Here is a 16,413-nt window from a genome sequence, read left to right on the forward strand (position 1 = left end):
AGACTGTTTATTTACATAATTTAGGAGATTTAGGACGAGTGGCAATTAAAGTTAAAGTTAAGTGTGCATTTATCAAAGTTCTCACAACAGAATTGCTGATCTAGGATTAGTGGCCTGGACCCTTTGACCCTCCCATTGATATATCCTGAAAAGCAGCAGTGATCCTAGATCAGCACTTTTTAGATGCTTGATAAATATAGAGTGTCTGTGGTAGACTGCTGTGATGTGATTATAATATCGAAATACACAAAACAATATTGTGGAGATTAATGGTTAAGGACCAGCCCACCATGGCCCCATCTCTCTCTCTCTACTGGGCTCCCTGTAGACAGAGGGGTGAGGGGTGCATGCCAGGAGATAGTACCGTACTGTATGTCTTTCCTTTATCACTTCTGTCTTCCTGACCACTTTCCTGTTGTTTTGTCTCCCCCATCAGCGCAGGCAAGAGGCTGTCCAGCAAGAAAGTAGCGAGGTAAGTGAACACATTTCACTCATTTCAGTAGGCTGTACTGTTCCTATGTTTATATGCGATAGTCTGTTCTGTTTGATACATTGGCATCTATATGGGAAATCTTCAAGGGAAGGTCAGATATCCAAACGAGAAGACTATTCTAGGATCTGTTGATTAATGCCTCCAACCTCCTCTGCTGTAGACACCTTCTCCAGAACAGCTCAATGACTCTGGACACCGTGAGTGATTTGACCCGCGACATCCTGGAGCTAGCTGATAATGACATCACCGACAAGGTGAGGGGTTTCACCATTAATCAGCAATATTTAGGGGGAAGAAAACGGATGAATCACTGCTTAACAGTGTTATAAGGGGTTCTGTAATTCTCTTCGTTGATGTATACACAATAGTGTTGGCAAGATATTTTATGCAGTAGTGATTAAAATGTTCCAGTTTCAGTTCTCACACCTTCCTCACCCATATCCCCCCAAGCTAAGGTATGGCAAGGTTAGGGTTGCCAACTCCCAGAGATTGAAATAAGGGACACCTATCCTGGGCGTGCGTTCAAACCCCCCAAAACCCCAGAAATGCATAGAAAACTATGCATTATACCTATAACACAATACAAACACAATGGTCTTACACCTGCATTAGGCTACTATTCATGATTTTGTTTTTGGAGCCAAGGTATGGCACCTGCCCTACCTTGCCATACCCAATTGACGCCTCTGTGTATGTCTGTTTTGTTTTTGGAAAAAAAAAGGAAGCAACCCATATGTTTGAACGGAAATGTATATATATCAGAGTATTGGACTCGAGTCATAGTGACTGACTCGAGTCTGACTCGCAAGTCATATTTGACGACTTGCGACTCGACTCGGACTTTGTATGTAAAACTTGCGACTCGACTCGGACTTTGAATGTAAAACTTGTGACTTGACTCGGACTTGGAAGGTAAAAGACCAAGAGACTTGAGACTCGACTCGACTTGCTAGCCAATGACTCCCGACTCGACTCGACTTGAGACAAGATGACTCGTGACTTGTTTTGTCATCGGAGTTCCCCCCGCATAATAAACAGAGCAGTTGAGATTTCATTCGGCCAGATCTTTCTCAATTTTACTTGAATTCTTATAATTTTAATGTTTATATGATCTGTAAAGCTTATATTTTCATTTGGTATCAGTCATGGATTTATTATAATTTATTATAATTTATTTTCTTATTTTCTGTAATTTATTTCCACGCGCAATCGCGCATAATAAACAGCGCAGTTGAGATTTCATTCGGCCAGAACTTTCTGAATTTTACTTGAATTCTTATAATTGTAATGTTTATATGATCTGTAAAGTTTATATTTTCATTTGGTATCAGTCATGAATTTATTCATAATTTATTATAATTTATTTTCCTATTTTCTGTAATTTATTTCCACTCGCATCTTCAAGCCATGGTGCCGTAGATACATAACCGGAAAACTCGCCCCAAAACACCATCGCCCCCATTTCTTTTCGCGGACCAGCGGTTCTTGTATTCCTGTATTTGTTTTACTGAGGATAAGGTTAGAAATAAGTTTACGGTTAGCCATGTTATTAGTTTTACTGAGGTTACGTTTAGGAATAAGGTTAGGTTTAGGCATAGTTTAATGAGGTTACGTTTAGGAATACCAGGTGAATATCACCGGATTTCCCCCGGGGTGACTGTTTTGGGGCGAGGGTTTTGGTGTTCGTCTGCAGTGGGCAACAGTGCATGCGTCCGCAATAATGCTATCAGGATCAGATTATTAGATATTATTATCAGATATTAGAAGTATATTGGGTACCAAATATACTTACCAAAGAAGTTTTACTTTGGGAAGGTTTTCAGACTCATCCATTCATTGCACTGACCCCAGTTTATATATTTGTAATGGTTCAGGTTTCTTTATACCTGCCCAATAATCTCTCTCTCTCTCTGTGTGCGTGCATATGTACAGTATATGTGTATATATATATATATATACACACACACACACACACACACACACACACACACACACACACACACACACACACACACACACACACACACACACACAGTATATCTAGGTGTGCCCTGGGATATTTTGGCTATGCCAGGTGTGCCTTGGCACCAAACAGGTTGAGAAACACTGCTTTAGTGTAATTTAGCCTTTCCCTAGTTCTAACTAAATGATCAGACATGTAATGTTGTAATGGATAAATGAACAGCTTTATGCTGGTTTAATTCTTGACTTTAAGATACGGTTTCTCTCTTCCTGAGTGCTTTGTGGGTGGGCTGGGGAACAATAGTAGTGAGGGACTTGACACAACCTTGTGACTCGACTTGTGACTCGGCTTGACTTGCCCACAACAGAAAGACTTGGGACTCGACTTGGACTTGGGACCAAATGACTTGGGACTCGACTTGGACTCGGACCGGAGGGTTGGATTGACTTGGGACTCGACTTGGACTTGGGACCAAAGACTTGGGACCCGACTTGGGACTCGGACCTGAGGGTTGGATTGACTTGGGACTCGACTTGGACTTGGGACCACATGACTTGGGACTCGACTTGGACTTGGGACCAAACGACTTGGGACTCGACTTGACTCGGACCGGAGCGACTTGAATAATACTCTGATATATATATATATTTTTTTTTTGGTTTGACCATGACGGGCTGCAGAGACGCTGCGTTGGGGCCGGTTGAGTAGCACTGATATAGATGGATAGATACAGACAGAATGCAACAGTCAGTGTGAAATACATAAAGACATTCTCCACCTCCCTACACAGGTGCTCCTGCTGGAGCGACGCGTGGCGGAGCTGGAGAAGGAGTCCGAGGCGTCGGGGGAGCAGCACACGCGCCTCCGCCAGGAGAACCTGCAGCTGGTGCACCGGGCCAACGCCCTGGACGAGCAGCTGAAGGAGCAGGAGCTCTACACCGAGGAGCGCCTCCAGAACGAGACCCGGCGGCACAAGGATGCCCTGCACAAGATGGAGAGGGAGAGGGGTCTGGAGCTGGAGAACCTGCAGGCCAGGTCAGTAGGCAAGAACAGGGCTCATACTGCAGGCATACAGTACATGCTGGTGGTGAGGGATGGATTAACCTCTTAATACAGGGGTCTACAACGTTTTCAGGCCAAGGACCCCCCTAGCTGAGAGAGAGATGAAGCCGAGACCCCCTCTATATTGTATAAAATTGTGCTTCAGATTAAACTTTTTTTGTTTACTTGGTCTGCTCTTTTTCCCCTCTACACATATACCTCTTTGCCAAAAATAGCCGATCTACAAGCTCACAACGCCTCGCGCTGCGAGGCGTTGTGAGCTTGTAGATCTGCAATTTTTTTGGCTAAAGTTCTCCTCAGAAAAAGGGATGCTAGGGTTCAAGTGGTTAAGGTAAAAATAAATAATCGTATCACGCAAAGATTTGGCGGACCCCCTGTAGTAACTCTGAGGACCCCCTAGGGGTCCCGGACCCCCTGTTGAAGACCCCTGCTCTAATATGATACACGTTTAGGTGTAGAGTTGGTAATCGTACAGCCCTGTGACATGTTGAACTTCCAGATTGTCAGCAGCATTGTGGGTCTATACTGCCACCCTCTGGTGCAGACCACCAATTAATGGATTTATTTCTCTAGAGACCTGTAGGCCTGGGAAATCTACTGTGATGAATAATATACTCTACCCACCATGACAGTACCTTCCATAATCATAAAGTGACCACTTGTAAACATGTGACATGTCACAGTCATTTTAATGGGTAAAATGGTCTACCCTCAAACATCCCTTATACTGTACCCTGGAAAGTAAGACAGATATTTTGTCTAGATTATTACCTGATATTCTCTAGCCTCTTGTTATTCATGGTGTTAATGTATACTGTATAAATGTATTATTTATAGGGCTGGGACTTTAACTGATTAATTTAGATTAATTAATTACAGAAAATTAACGCGATTTAAAAAAAAATATCGCATTTTAATCGCGCTTAGTTTCTCACTGGACGAGTTTCAGGTGTACCGATCATACCAGTGCACCAACCAACAGCCAACACACCCCAGTGCACGCAATGGGACAAGAAGCCGATCAGACTGCTTTGCTTGGCCCAGTGGATGGGAAATTTAGATTTAAAAAACTCTCTGATGGAAGCGTGGATAAAAACACGGTTGTGTGCAGAACTATTTTTTGTTGCTTAAACGTATGTATTCACTCATTGATTCACTCATATACCAAAATCTGCTTTAACTGAAAAGAAATTGCTTCTCAGGTCAAATATTGATATGCGATTAAACATGCCATTAATTTAGATTCATTAATTAAAAAGCCTCTAATTAATTAGATTTTTTTTTTATCAAGTCCCAGCCCTAATTATTTACTAGTTTCTTATTTTTGCACGGAATTAGTGTATTCGTCCTTCTAATAGCACATAATATTCATATTTGTACACCTACTTGGTGTTTGCCCTGTCACATTGTCCCTAATTGTCCATGAAGAAGAGTAAAATGGCCACTGTGTGAATATGGTAAATTGGTCGGTACTCTCCTACATTAGGCCTACCCACACACACTTAAAAAACAATGTTTTATCTGTGGTGCACGGATAAAGTTCCTTCCCACTACCTGGTGTTCCATTTAGAATATTTGATCTTGACAAAGGTCCATGTGGTCATCAAATATCAATAATGTAAAATAAAAAATAAAAAACACAAACAAAAAAGGGGAAAAAAACATAATTGGGAGCAAATATGTTTGGATTATATCTTTTACTTTTACATAGGATATTTTGCCCACATCACCCAGAAGAGAATATGAATCTATGCTGGAGGGACCTTTCATTAACAATAGCAGATATACAAGCTTCACAACGCCTCACATTGCGATGCTTTGTGAGCTTGTGGATCGGCTATTTTCAGCGAAGAGATTTGGTGTGTAGAGGGACAAAAGAGTGCACCACTACTGTACAGTTGTGGCTCAGGTCTGTTTGACTAAGAATAGCTGGTTTAAGTTGGGTTTGTGTTCTCTGCGTTGGTCAGGCTGCAGCAGCTGGATGAGGAGAACTGTGAGCTGAGGTCCTGCGTTCCCTGTCTGCGAGCCAATATCGAGAGACTAGAGGAGGTGAGGATCCCGCTCCTCTCATTTCACTTTCATACCTCTCATCTCGCCTCCTGCCACTATCCATCTACACGTATTTCACTCTATTCTCCACTCTCCCCTCAGTGTTAATTTTGACAGTTTCAGTCAGTCTTTTGAATAAAATTCCATTCAGCTTTGGTCACATTTTAGTCATTTTTAAATGTTTACGTCTAGTTTTAGTTGACTAAATATCATATGATTTTAGTCGACTAAATCTACAGTTGATTTAGTCGATTAAAATGTATTTTAGTGAGCCATGATGGTGTCGTAATGCCTGATTTATAGTTAGCTGCGTGCCGGAAATGGTAGATCAACAAGCTCACAACACGTTGCGGTGCAACGCATTGTGAGCTTGTAGATCGTCTATTTTCGGAGTGCGATACCCGAGCATAAAATTACTTGTCTTAGTTCTACTGGATCTCTTCTCCACTAGTTCCTCCATTTTAGTCTTAGTATTTATTTGTTGACGAAATTGTCAATATGTTTAGTCATGTTTCTTCCAAACCCTCCCCGCTTTCACACTTGCATTCCTTGTGTTTTTTTATCGACCAGGAGAAAAGGAAGCTTCAGGATGAGACGGAGGACATGACGGACAGGCTGAATGAGGAGCTGGAGGCCCGCAGGAAGATGGCTGACAAGCTGAGCCACGAACGTCACCAAAGCCAGAAAGAGAAGGAGTCCACCCAGGAGGTGCGAGGGCGGGGACTTTTTATATCTCTGTGTATCAATGCAGTGCAATATCTTACAACTTAATTCATATCTGTGTGGTGTTTTAACCCATTCTGATTCTAAAAATGTCTTCTAAATCCGAACAGTTTTCTGGAAGAAAAAAAAAGTTTCTTTATCAGTGGTGCTCAAACCTTTTCATGTCAAGGACCCCCAAAATTATATGTATTTGGCCGCGGATCCCCATCTCAAAATAGTTTGTTCTAGGGACGCCCAGAAGCAAAGATTTGAGTTACAAATGTTTGCTTTAAAAATATATATATTCAAAGATTTGCACAAATCTTCTAGATTTTTCAAAAATAGCAGATGTACAAGCTCATAGCGCGGCACGTGGTGCTGCGCTATGAGCTTGTATATCTGCTATTTTTTAATAGCCAAAGTATAAAATAATGGTTTACGTGGTTAGACAGAAGTGTTCCCGGTATTAATAGGTTAATGAGGATTATCCAAACTGAACCAAGCTTTTGGTTTAGACAAACGATCTCCTTTATGCCTGTATTGTTTAAGTGACTTCCTAACGTCCCTCCCACCACCCACCAGCTTATCGAGGACCTCCGTAAGCAGTTGGAGCATCTACAGCTGTACAAGCTGGAGGCGGAGACCAAGAGGGGGCGCTCTCCCAGTGCAGGACTACAGGAGTACCAGACCCGCACCCGGGAGGCTGAACTAGAGCAGGAAATCAAGCGTCTCAAACAGGTACTCTAGCAAACACTGAGGGTGCTTCACCTCTCAGTGGGCCTTTGCTCGCCCCTAGTTTATAAGTGGTGTTTGATCAAACCATCACTGACGCAACAACACATGAGAAAAGGAAAACTTCTGTTGACTAACGAATATGTAACAAGTGTCAGAGCCATAGTGCTGAGACAACATGATCCCCAAATTATCATGTAAGAGTAAATCAATTATTTTATAAAAAAGAAAACAAATGAAACCTGACCGAAGGCCAAAGTATACATTACTTGTACGGCTTAACCGCTAGGGGCCGCATGAGACATACATTTTGTCACCAACTCATGTCGGCACAGACATCCGCGTCCCTCCCAGATAGATGAGGTTGAGGAGAACTTTCACTACTTACTGTATTATATGAGGATGTGATGATGATGATGATAATGTAATGACTCCTTTCTTTGCCCACGCAGGACAACCGCAGTCTGAAGGAGCAGAATGACGAACTCAATGGCCAGATCATCAACTTGAGCATCCAGGGAGCCAAGAACCTGATGGGTTCGGCCTCCTTCTCCGACTCCCTCGCAGCTGAGATCAGCTCTGTGTCTCGGGGAGAGGTCAGTTTGATATTAGTAGGCTCGCATGTGATAACGTCATAACATGTCCATAGAAGAGACGCACTAAGAACAAATGTCCATTATCAATTAAGAGAATTTGAATCTGAACATATTATTTTTCAAGATTTTGAGAAAATCGCAGATCTACTATACAAGCTCACAACGCATCACATTGTAGATCGGCTATTCTGAAATAGCTCATGTACGTATATAGGCAGGGGTGCACATAACTGGTGCGCAGGTGCGCATGCGCACCCAAAATAAATAATGCGCGGCACATCAGACGACGCGAGGCGCTTTTACGTACCAACAGCTGGGACAGGAATGTCCAAGCTTTTATTTTTTAGCAAAACTAAAAAATAAAAGCCTGGAGATCGAGGCTAGGAATTTACTTCCTGAAGCCACACTCACACAATCACGCTAAAGCACGCGTCGGCCCCATGTACAGCCATTAGGCGCAGGGGGAGGGGACGCATGCTGCACGTGATTGTGTGAGTGTTGCCTCGCATCCTAACACACAGACACGCTGCACGCAGCCAGCAGCCAGCAGCGGCGGTGTTAGAGGTACTCGTCACCGATGATGAACGCACCGTGATGGTGCAAAATATGCCGTGAACGTCCCAATCTGGCGGATAAAAGCAGCGCAGCACAGGGCACCAACCTTGGGGGGTTCACCAAACGGCGTGAAAAAAAAAACGGTGAAAAGCGGCGGAATTTGGAAGCAGAGCGTCCCTTTTTCTCACCTAAAAGGTTATGTGCACCCCTGTATATAGGGTTAAAGCGGTTATACTGCTTTTGATGATTTTGCTGGGGACCCCCAGGAACCCCCTCAAGGACCCCTGGGGGTCGCCAGACCCCACTCTTAAGAACCACTGTGTTATACTGTGGCATTTTATTTTTTATTAAACATGTATCGTTATTGTTATGTCCACTGACACATGTCAACTCTGTTTCTAGTTGATGGAGGCTGTCCACAAACAAGAAGAAATCAACTACAGGCTCCAGGACTATATCGACAAAATCATCGTGGCCATCATGGAGTGCAACCCCTCTATCCTGGAGGTCAAATAGACACCATTGTGAACAATTTTACCTACGTTTAAGTGGAAAAAAAAGAAAGCACTCTCCCCAACTCCCCTGAAATAAGAATTGAAGATTCAAAAGAAGTATCTAGTTTTTGGCACTGTCCATGGCTGTCTATGAATAAGCTATTTTGGTTAAATATCCCTTGAATATGAGCATATTTGTGTGTGCGTGCATGTTCTCCCTCCTTAATTCCCTTGGGTTCTGGTGACTTCCATGTATTTGGGTAGAGGGACCCGCGTTTTCCTCTGTTGCGTTATGAAGGTATGAATGTGTTAGCGAATTTACATCATGAGATGCAGAAACCTCCCTGCCCCCTTTTCCAAAGAGACAAAACATCTGAAGGCTTGGCTTACATTATTTAGACATTGATACCTGAAAAGCCTTAAAGCAAATGTGATGTAAGTACACACCGGTGTTCGTACATATCGACCAGCATGTTAGGGCGTGTTCTCCTTAGAGTCGTGCTGAATCGTGTTTTTAACACATCAAGTGTTTGAGCCGTATGACGCGCTGGTCAGGAGGCAGGCGGGGGAGCTTCTGAATTGTACCGTGGCTCTCTTAAACGTGTTTGAAGTTTGCTGTGTTATCTACAGTGGTGGACAAAGTATATACCAAGTAAATAGCTCTTAAGTACAAATTACAAAGTACATTTTCTTTTTTGAATATCAATGTGTTGCTGTATTGAAATTTAGAACATTTAAAAACAAAAGTAAAACATAAATTAAGAAAGATAGAAAATAGGGCTTAAGTGGTTAATTCATCAAGTACTTTTCCCCCTCCTAGAAATGTAGTGGAGTCAAAAGTACAATATTTGTCTTTGAAATGTAGTGGAGTGAAAGTCATGCTTGCTCCAAATACTAAAAGAATGTACTTAAGTACGGTACTCAAGTAGATGTACTTAGTTACTGTCCACCACTGGTCATTTACCAGTCAGCGTTTGCAGTGTGGCCTGTCTTTTAGACCTAATTGGTCCAGTCAACCTAGTGAGGGACATTTCGAGGGGCAGAGCATGAGAAATGCCCTGAGGGTTTGTTTTGTGTGTGTGTGTGTGTGTGTGTGTGTGTGTGTGTGTGTGAAGTATTTTACATTCCCATTTTGTGTTTTTTTTTTGTTGCTTAAAGGTTTTGAAAATAGATTGACACATTCTATTCTTGTGAGCCTCAATGTCTCCAGACGAGGATCTGGTTGGCCTATTATTTGCTGCATCTCCATTTGTTTTTACAATGAAACAGGGTCCCAGAGTTCAGGTGGGCTGGAAACCTGTTTAAAGAACTACATTTCCCATCCCTCTGTGACGGACTAATGGTCATAAAACTTCCAAAGCTGGCGTACAGTAAGGAACTTGTGATGTATAACTGTAGTATATCTGACAAAGTGATGATCATACTGATACTTGTACTTTGTACACATTACTAACATTTCAATTAAGCTTAAAGGGAAACTGCAGAGTGATCTGGGAATTGAAGTCTCTTATTTTTTGGCTCACCTGATCTCTGGTCTCTTGATGAGTGAAAGTTATAGGGAGCCAGCTAATCCAGGTTACCAAACATTGTGCTATTGTCAGTGAAAATGTTTTCAAGACTGAACATGCTGGTATTTGATATGTTGTATATGAAGTAACAGAACCAGTTGTATTTTGCACTCAATTTTGTTTTGATTACAAAAATGTATTTTCTTTGTCAAAGGAGGAAAAAGGCAGTTTAATGTGAAGGATTAAATCCTACATTGAAGATGCTTAATAGAGCATAGATGAATATCGTCGCTGTCGGGCAAAACCGTTACATTTCAGGAAATGGACAAAAAAGAACCTGTTCCAATGGATCCAATGTAGTTATTATTTAGTCACAAGCTCTTAAATATTTGTAAACCCCACAGACAGACTTGGCCTATTTCAACCTGGCATCCCTATTTTGTGCATGAATTATAGATGAATAATATTGAAAAAGTGAAAATAGCAGATCTACAAGCTTGTGACGTGACACATTGTGAGCTTGTAGATAGGTTAGGGTGTTCATTTATTAAAAAACATAAAAAGATTAAATGTGGAGAAAGGTTTATGCCCGACAGCGATATGCAAATGATTCAATGAGTACAGGGACTTGTTGCTAGAGGCACAGTCATCAGCCAATGTGCGGGTAACTGAACTTTAGCTTGCCGAACTCCCACGCACATTTACAGATGAGAAAAACCAAATCACACTAACCAGAATGCCATATAGCACAGAAAATATTCAAGAGCTGTTGAGATGTATGCTCAGCCTGTGTCAGAATATTATGCTAAATTTTCACTCTAATATGTGTTATATTTGAACAACTCTTCTCCTTACAATTGGGGAGTTCATCTACTGGCTTGAGGGAGAGTTTCAAGAGGCCAGCCTCTTGTTCCACAGCGGATCTAAAGGATGATACAACATTGAAGAGACACTTTAGATTTAGCAAGCAATAATGTTGCAAAACAATGGTGGACATTGCTGGAGGGCAGATATATATGATGCTGATCTTTTCCCCCTCAACAAAAGCTACATGTACTTTTTCCTCTGTAGTTCTGGAATACAGCAACAAGGACTCACGGTAGACTGAATACTTACTCAATCACTGCTACCTATCCTTAAGTCGGCTCTTTGTAGACATTTTTGGACACCTCTGTCTCACCTTGAAACTGGATATTCTAGTCCGAGTTGGATACCGGACAACTTTTGCGGTTTTACACTTGATCTCCCTGTCTGTGGTGGACAGGTAGTTTGTCCTTTGCAAGAGAGGACCAGACAGCATGGTGCATCAACACAATGACAATAGACTAAATTAAACGAAACGACAGCTGTCTTTTCACCCTATTCACCTCGAACTCCTGCTATGTATGTCACTACTATTCTTCACCTGCCATTCCATGGAACATGGCCTTGGATGTAAATGATGTGTACATGTAAAGTTTTTTTCTACCCTTCTTGTAGAGTCTAGGTATTTTTATAGTCACAAAAACAAGGATAAATGTTCTTTTTTTTTTCTTGTCTTTTGCTGAGAAACAATTGCCTGTGTTCTAGCATGTAGCGTGTACAGTACATATTGGGCTTCTCACCTGTTTAAAATCACACAGATATTTATTCACCATTTTCTCACAATGACACCATTTCTGGGTAACGGCTCTTCACTTGTGCCGTAAAAAAAAGTTTGTAAATAATTTTAGGGCTTTTTGTTTGTATTTTCTTTTTCCTTAACGTTCACAAAAGGAAGATGGTATACACAGGGAAGGATTCTGTTGAAAGGTTCTTTTGAATGACAATTTATCCATTTAAGAGAAATATGTTTGGGAAAGTGAGATAGTCTTTGGTTGATTTACCATCTTGTACAAAAGCTTGAGTCCGACCAGTTCAAAATGGCAGATAGCTTGATGAGGTCTTTGCACTCTAACATTATGCTAATGTAGCGATGACTTCTACAAGGCCATTGCTATTGACTTTTGCCACTGTTGTCTTCCCAGCTGAAGTCAGGTACTGCATGGAACCACTCATCATTGTTGTATATCACTGATGTAATAGTTCAGCAAATCTTTTGACTCAAATCTATTTACACTTTACAGCAGTATATACTGTAAATCTGTGGAGTTGTACCTGTTATTTGTAGCGAGGCATCCTTAAGCACTTGCATTACTAAAACCTCTTATTCTGTCTACAGTACAACTTTCTTATTGGTACAACATCAGCACATTGCCTTTCAGTATGACGTTTTCTCATAGACTTGCCCATTCGTCTTTACATTTCAACCATATGGATTTACAATGAGGAGTGTCACAATTTCAATCTGGCTACAGATAACCCTAAATGTAACCCATTTTTATTTCAGTGTGTCTGGCTCTGGTGGATAGATGAAAACTAACATAACTGCTTACTTAATGACTAGACGGTTGCTGAGACCACAGACCTGTCAAAACATTCCCCTTTTAGCAGGGCTAAACTTGATTCAGTGGAATTCTGTAATGCACTTTAAACGGTTCCAATTTCTTCATTTTTATCCCCTGCTTTCAAAATGACCAAAGACAGACATTTGACTTTGAACTCAGTCTAGAAATCTTTATGATCAGCTCTCGGTTTCCCAAAAGCTTACTCACAATAACGGAAAAGGATTGAACTCTCAACTTTCAGAGTTTGCCCTGACAAACTGGTCTGCTAGTCTTAACACTGTGCCTCTGTGTGTCATACTCTGCATCTAAACTAACCCAATAAGCCCTGGGAAACGCGCTAACCACGTGACTGTCAGTTTGCTAAATTATAATGATAAACCCTAAATTGTGTAAATAAGAATTGTAATTTTTGTGGACTTTTGCTCTCACACTTGCTTCCAATGTCCAAAGAAAGTTTGCTCAAGGCACAAACATCACTACAGAGTAGTGCATGGCTTGCCATTTTACTGACATGGGAGGATGTAAAGAGAACATTGTAGAAAACAGAAATTGTATAACTGAAGTTTATTCTTATTTTGAAAGAAATGTATAAATTATAACAGTATTGGTTACTGCTGTATATTATTTTTGAAGCTCTCTTGAAAGATGTATCCTAATTGTTATTGAGGAATTATAATTTCATCAAGTCATTGTTAAAAAAAAGAAAAACGGTTAAAGAAAACAATGAAAGTAAGATTAGGAAAATAAATTAAATAAAGTGATCCTGTGTTTGATTGTCTTATTATAAATATTTACTGAGCATGATGGCACACTTTTATTTCTGTCAATGGCCACTCTGGGGCGCCATACAAAAACTATCCAATTTTGTGACCACCAGATGTCGCGGTTTTGCATTTACGAGTCAGCATTTGATGGGAAAGTATTTTTGATACAACACTCATGCTCATTTTGTGCCCCCACTGACAATACAGTAGATAATACACTACTGCACTACTGACAAATTAACTATACGCCAACACTATAGATGACAAGATCATACAATACCATGTGCTATAGTTTAGCTCTACTGCAGATTTGTTGAGGATTGTTTTTTAATGACATTATGACATTTCTTTTTTACTACAGTATTGTATGACTTAATTTTTCCTGACATGATATGGTTTGACTTTAACGACTATTCCCATGTTAATGTAGGAACTGAACTAAAATAAGCTGAACTACTTTTTGCATCAACTCTCCAAGGAACAGGCCATGTGATGTAGTTGGCAGGATTTTACTGAAGAAAAGGTGAAAACAGACAATTAGACAAATAAACATATGTGAAATTAATAATCATAACCTTTACAAGAAACCAAGTAGTACACATGATTATGTTTTATCTTACAGGAGTACGGTACAGTAAATAGGTGTATGTTAATATTTTCTTATGCTTTTGTAACGGGAGTTATTTTACGTTCATTTTATTTGTCAAAATGTAGCTAATTGACAACAGAAGAATGTATCCTAGATATTGTAGGCCTAGATGGTCAGGGGATCTTAGAATAATCTCACGTTCTATTCCAATTCACTTTTTAAACAATTATTTTACTGATTTTCCTTTCAGACCCCAAATTGTGAGTAACTGTCAATGTTGTTATTGATACGAGGCTAACTAAGATGGCTGCCGAAATACGTCACTGGTAGCTAGGCTCCGCCTCGACTCCTCCCTACAGACCATAGATTTAGAAACCTAGATACCTCATTGGCCTCTGCAGTTCACTGGAGCGACGCTAACTATGTAAGTGCACGGTACTAGTGCCTGGACGGGACTTCTTTCCTCTACATCAGAAGAGTTAGGACGTCACATTCTAATACAGCCTGAATACCAAGCCCTAGCACTGGCCTCAGTGGCTCACCTCGCTAATCATCAGACTCCCAGCACATCATATATGGGAGTTTGGGTTCAACTCCCGCTTGGGACATCACTTTTTATCACTACTTTTTTTCGTCGATAAAATATAGTTTGCACAGCGTCTGTCTATGTCAATGAGATAGTTCCAATGTTTGGAACTATAGCCCAGAGGCCCGCTTTGCGGCGAGATCAAAGTGACGTCACTCTCACTGTGGAAACAACGTTACGCCGCGCGGACGTCCACACGACGTCCATACGACGTCCAAGTCAAACCTCTAAAACACGAAAAACTGACTGAGTGAGGTCCGACTGGGACGTCGTATGGACGTCGCATGCACGGCGTATGGGCGTACAACGTTACGCCGCGCGGACGTCCACACGACGTCCATACGACGTCCAAGTCAAACCTCTAAAACACGAAAAACTGACTGAGTGAGGTCCGACTGGGACGTCGTATGGACGTCGTATGCACGGCGTTTCGGCGTTGTATTGCGGTGTGGTTGGTGGTGGTTTTTTGGGTGGTTTCTGAGGTCTGACCTGGACGTCGTGTAGACGTCGTAGGCACGGCGTTTCGGCGTTGTATTGCGGTGTGGTTGGTGTTGGGTTTTTGGGTGGTTTCTGAGGTCTGACCTGGACCTCGTATAGACGTCGTATGAACGGCGTGTCGGCGTTGTTGTATTGATGTCTTTTTGATGGTTACAGTGGAACGTCATATCGACGTCGTGTCGTCTGACTCGGACGTCAGCGTTGGCATATTTTGTGACAGAAGTAAGTAACCAGGTCTAGGAAAACAAGACCACAATCATAATCAACCTACCTGCATATGCATCGCCTATTATCTACAAGCTCACAACGTGTCGCTTGTAGATCTGCTATTTTCAAACACTCTTGCAATAAAAGGTGCATATATTGAACTTTTTACTTTGACTAAAAATAAATATTCACCGGGACCAAGATTCATACCCACAATGTTCTGGTTGTGGAACCTCAGCTTTTCTCTTGCACCACCAGACATTTCTGATGTTGTAAGTTAACAGCTCTACCTTTAACAGAATGATTGAATCTGCAAATACATCCACTCATGATCAGGGTTCATTATTTTGGAATCCCTTGAAAACGAGATGCTGCATCTCAAGGGGCCTTACCCTCCAGTGAAATTTCAAAATAAAATAAAATACGACACAAGTGATATTTAGTTTATTGTTTGAAAAACATCTGTTGGAAAATCTTTACTCTGCACCCAAGAGCAGCTAAAACCAGCTAAAACCAGCAACCCCCATAAGCACTTTTTTTTCTGTTTTTTTTTCAGCAGGGACCGGTATAAATGTATAAAGCAATAAGCCACTAGCACTAGAGGTCACTGTTTACCTTAGCAACCTTTTGCAATGGCTGAGAGGCGTATTGTGGCACGACCATAGTTATATGTAGAGGATGAAATGCATAATTTATTAAATAATATAAAGGTAATATCAAATACATTGTGAAAAAAATGAGAGACATGACGCTTTATTAGCAAGACAGTCTATTATATTATTCCTCATTTTGCTTGTTTCCCCTGAAACCCCTTTACTGTTACAGAGTAGAACTGCCTTAAAAGTTTTGCTTGTGGCCATAGCTGAATGGTTAGAGAGCCTGCCTGGCAATCCCATAAATCCCAGGTTCGATCCCAGGTCTCAATGTGTCAAAATGTCCCTGATCAAGAGAATAGTTCACCCAATAATACTTATTTTCTATTAATTACACACTCCATGAAGCCTTGAATTCATGGAGATTTGTTTTGTTTTTGACACATTCCTGAGCACAGACTCAGACATATTGGTTGGATCGGCGGTGTCACGTAGGTGTGAGGGTAGCGTAGCGGCCAGAACCTGAGTCTAGTAGAACATAATCACGATTCAAAGAATCACTTTTAGCACTATTTAGCACCATTTTTGTTTAGTGT

General features: G+C 41.2%; 1 protein-coding gene across 2 annotated transcripts in view; it reads left to right on the forward strand.

The window, feature by feature from the left end:
* rab11fip3 (RAB11 family interacting protein 3 (class II)) overlaps positions 1–13,341 on the forward strand; it is a 41,211-nt gene extending 27,870 nt beyond the window's left edge. For both annotated transcript variants that reach the window (XM_084079210.1, XM_084079211.1), the window contains 8 exons: positions 437–472; positions 654–747; positions 3,247–3,491; positions 5,486–5,567; positions 6,138–6,275; positions 6,852–7,007; positions 7,454–7,597; positions 8,555–13,341. In XM_084079210.1, coding sequence (XP_083935336.1) covers positions 437–472; positions 654–747; positions 3,247–3,491; positions 5,486–5,567; positions 6,138–6,275; positions 6,852–7,007; positions 7,454–7,597; positions 8,555–8,668 — 1,009 coding nt within the window. In that variant the 3' untranslated portion in view covers positions 8,669–13,341. The remainder of the gene's footprint in view (positions 1–436; positions 473–653; positions 748–3,246; positions 3,492–5,485; positions 5,568–6,137; positions 6,276–6,851; positions 7,008–7,453; positions 7,598–8,554) is intronic.
* Positions 13,342–16,413: the final 3,072 nt, after the last annotated feature.

This window comes from Gymnoscopelus microlampas, assembly GCF_963454915.1.
Source record: "Gymnoscopelus microlampas genome assembly, chromosome: 14".
In the NCBI taxonomy this organism is placed as follows: Eukaryota; Metazoa; Chordata; class Actinopteri; order Myctophiformes; family Myctophidae; genus Gymnoscopelus; species Gymnoscopelus microlampas.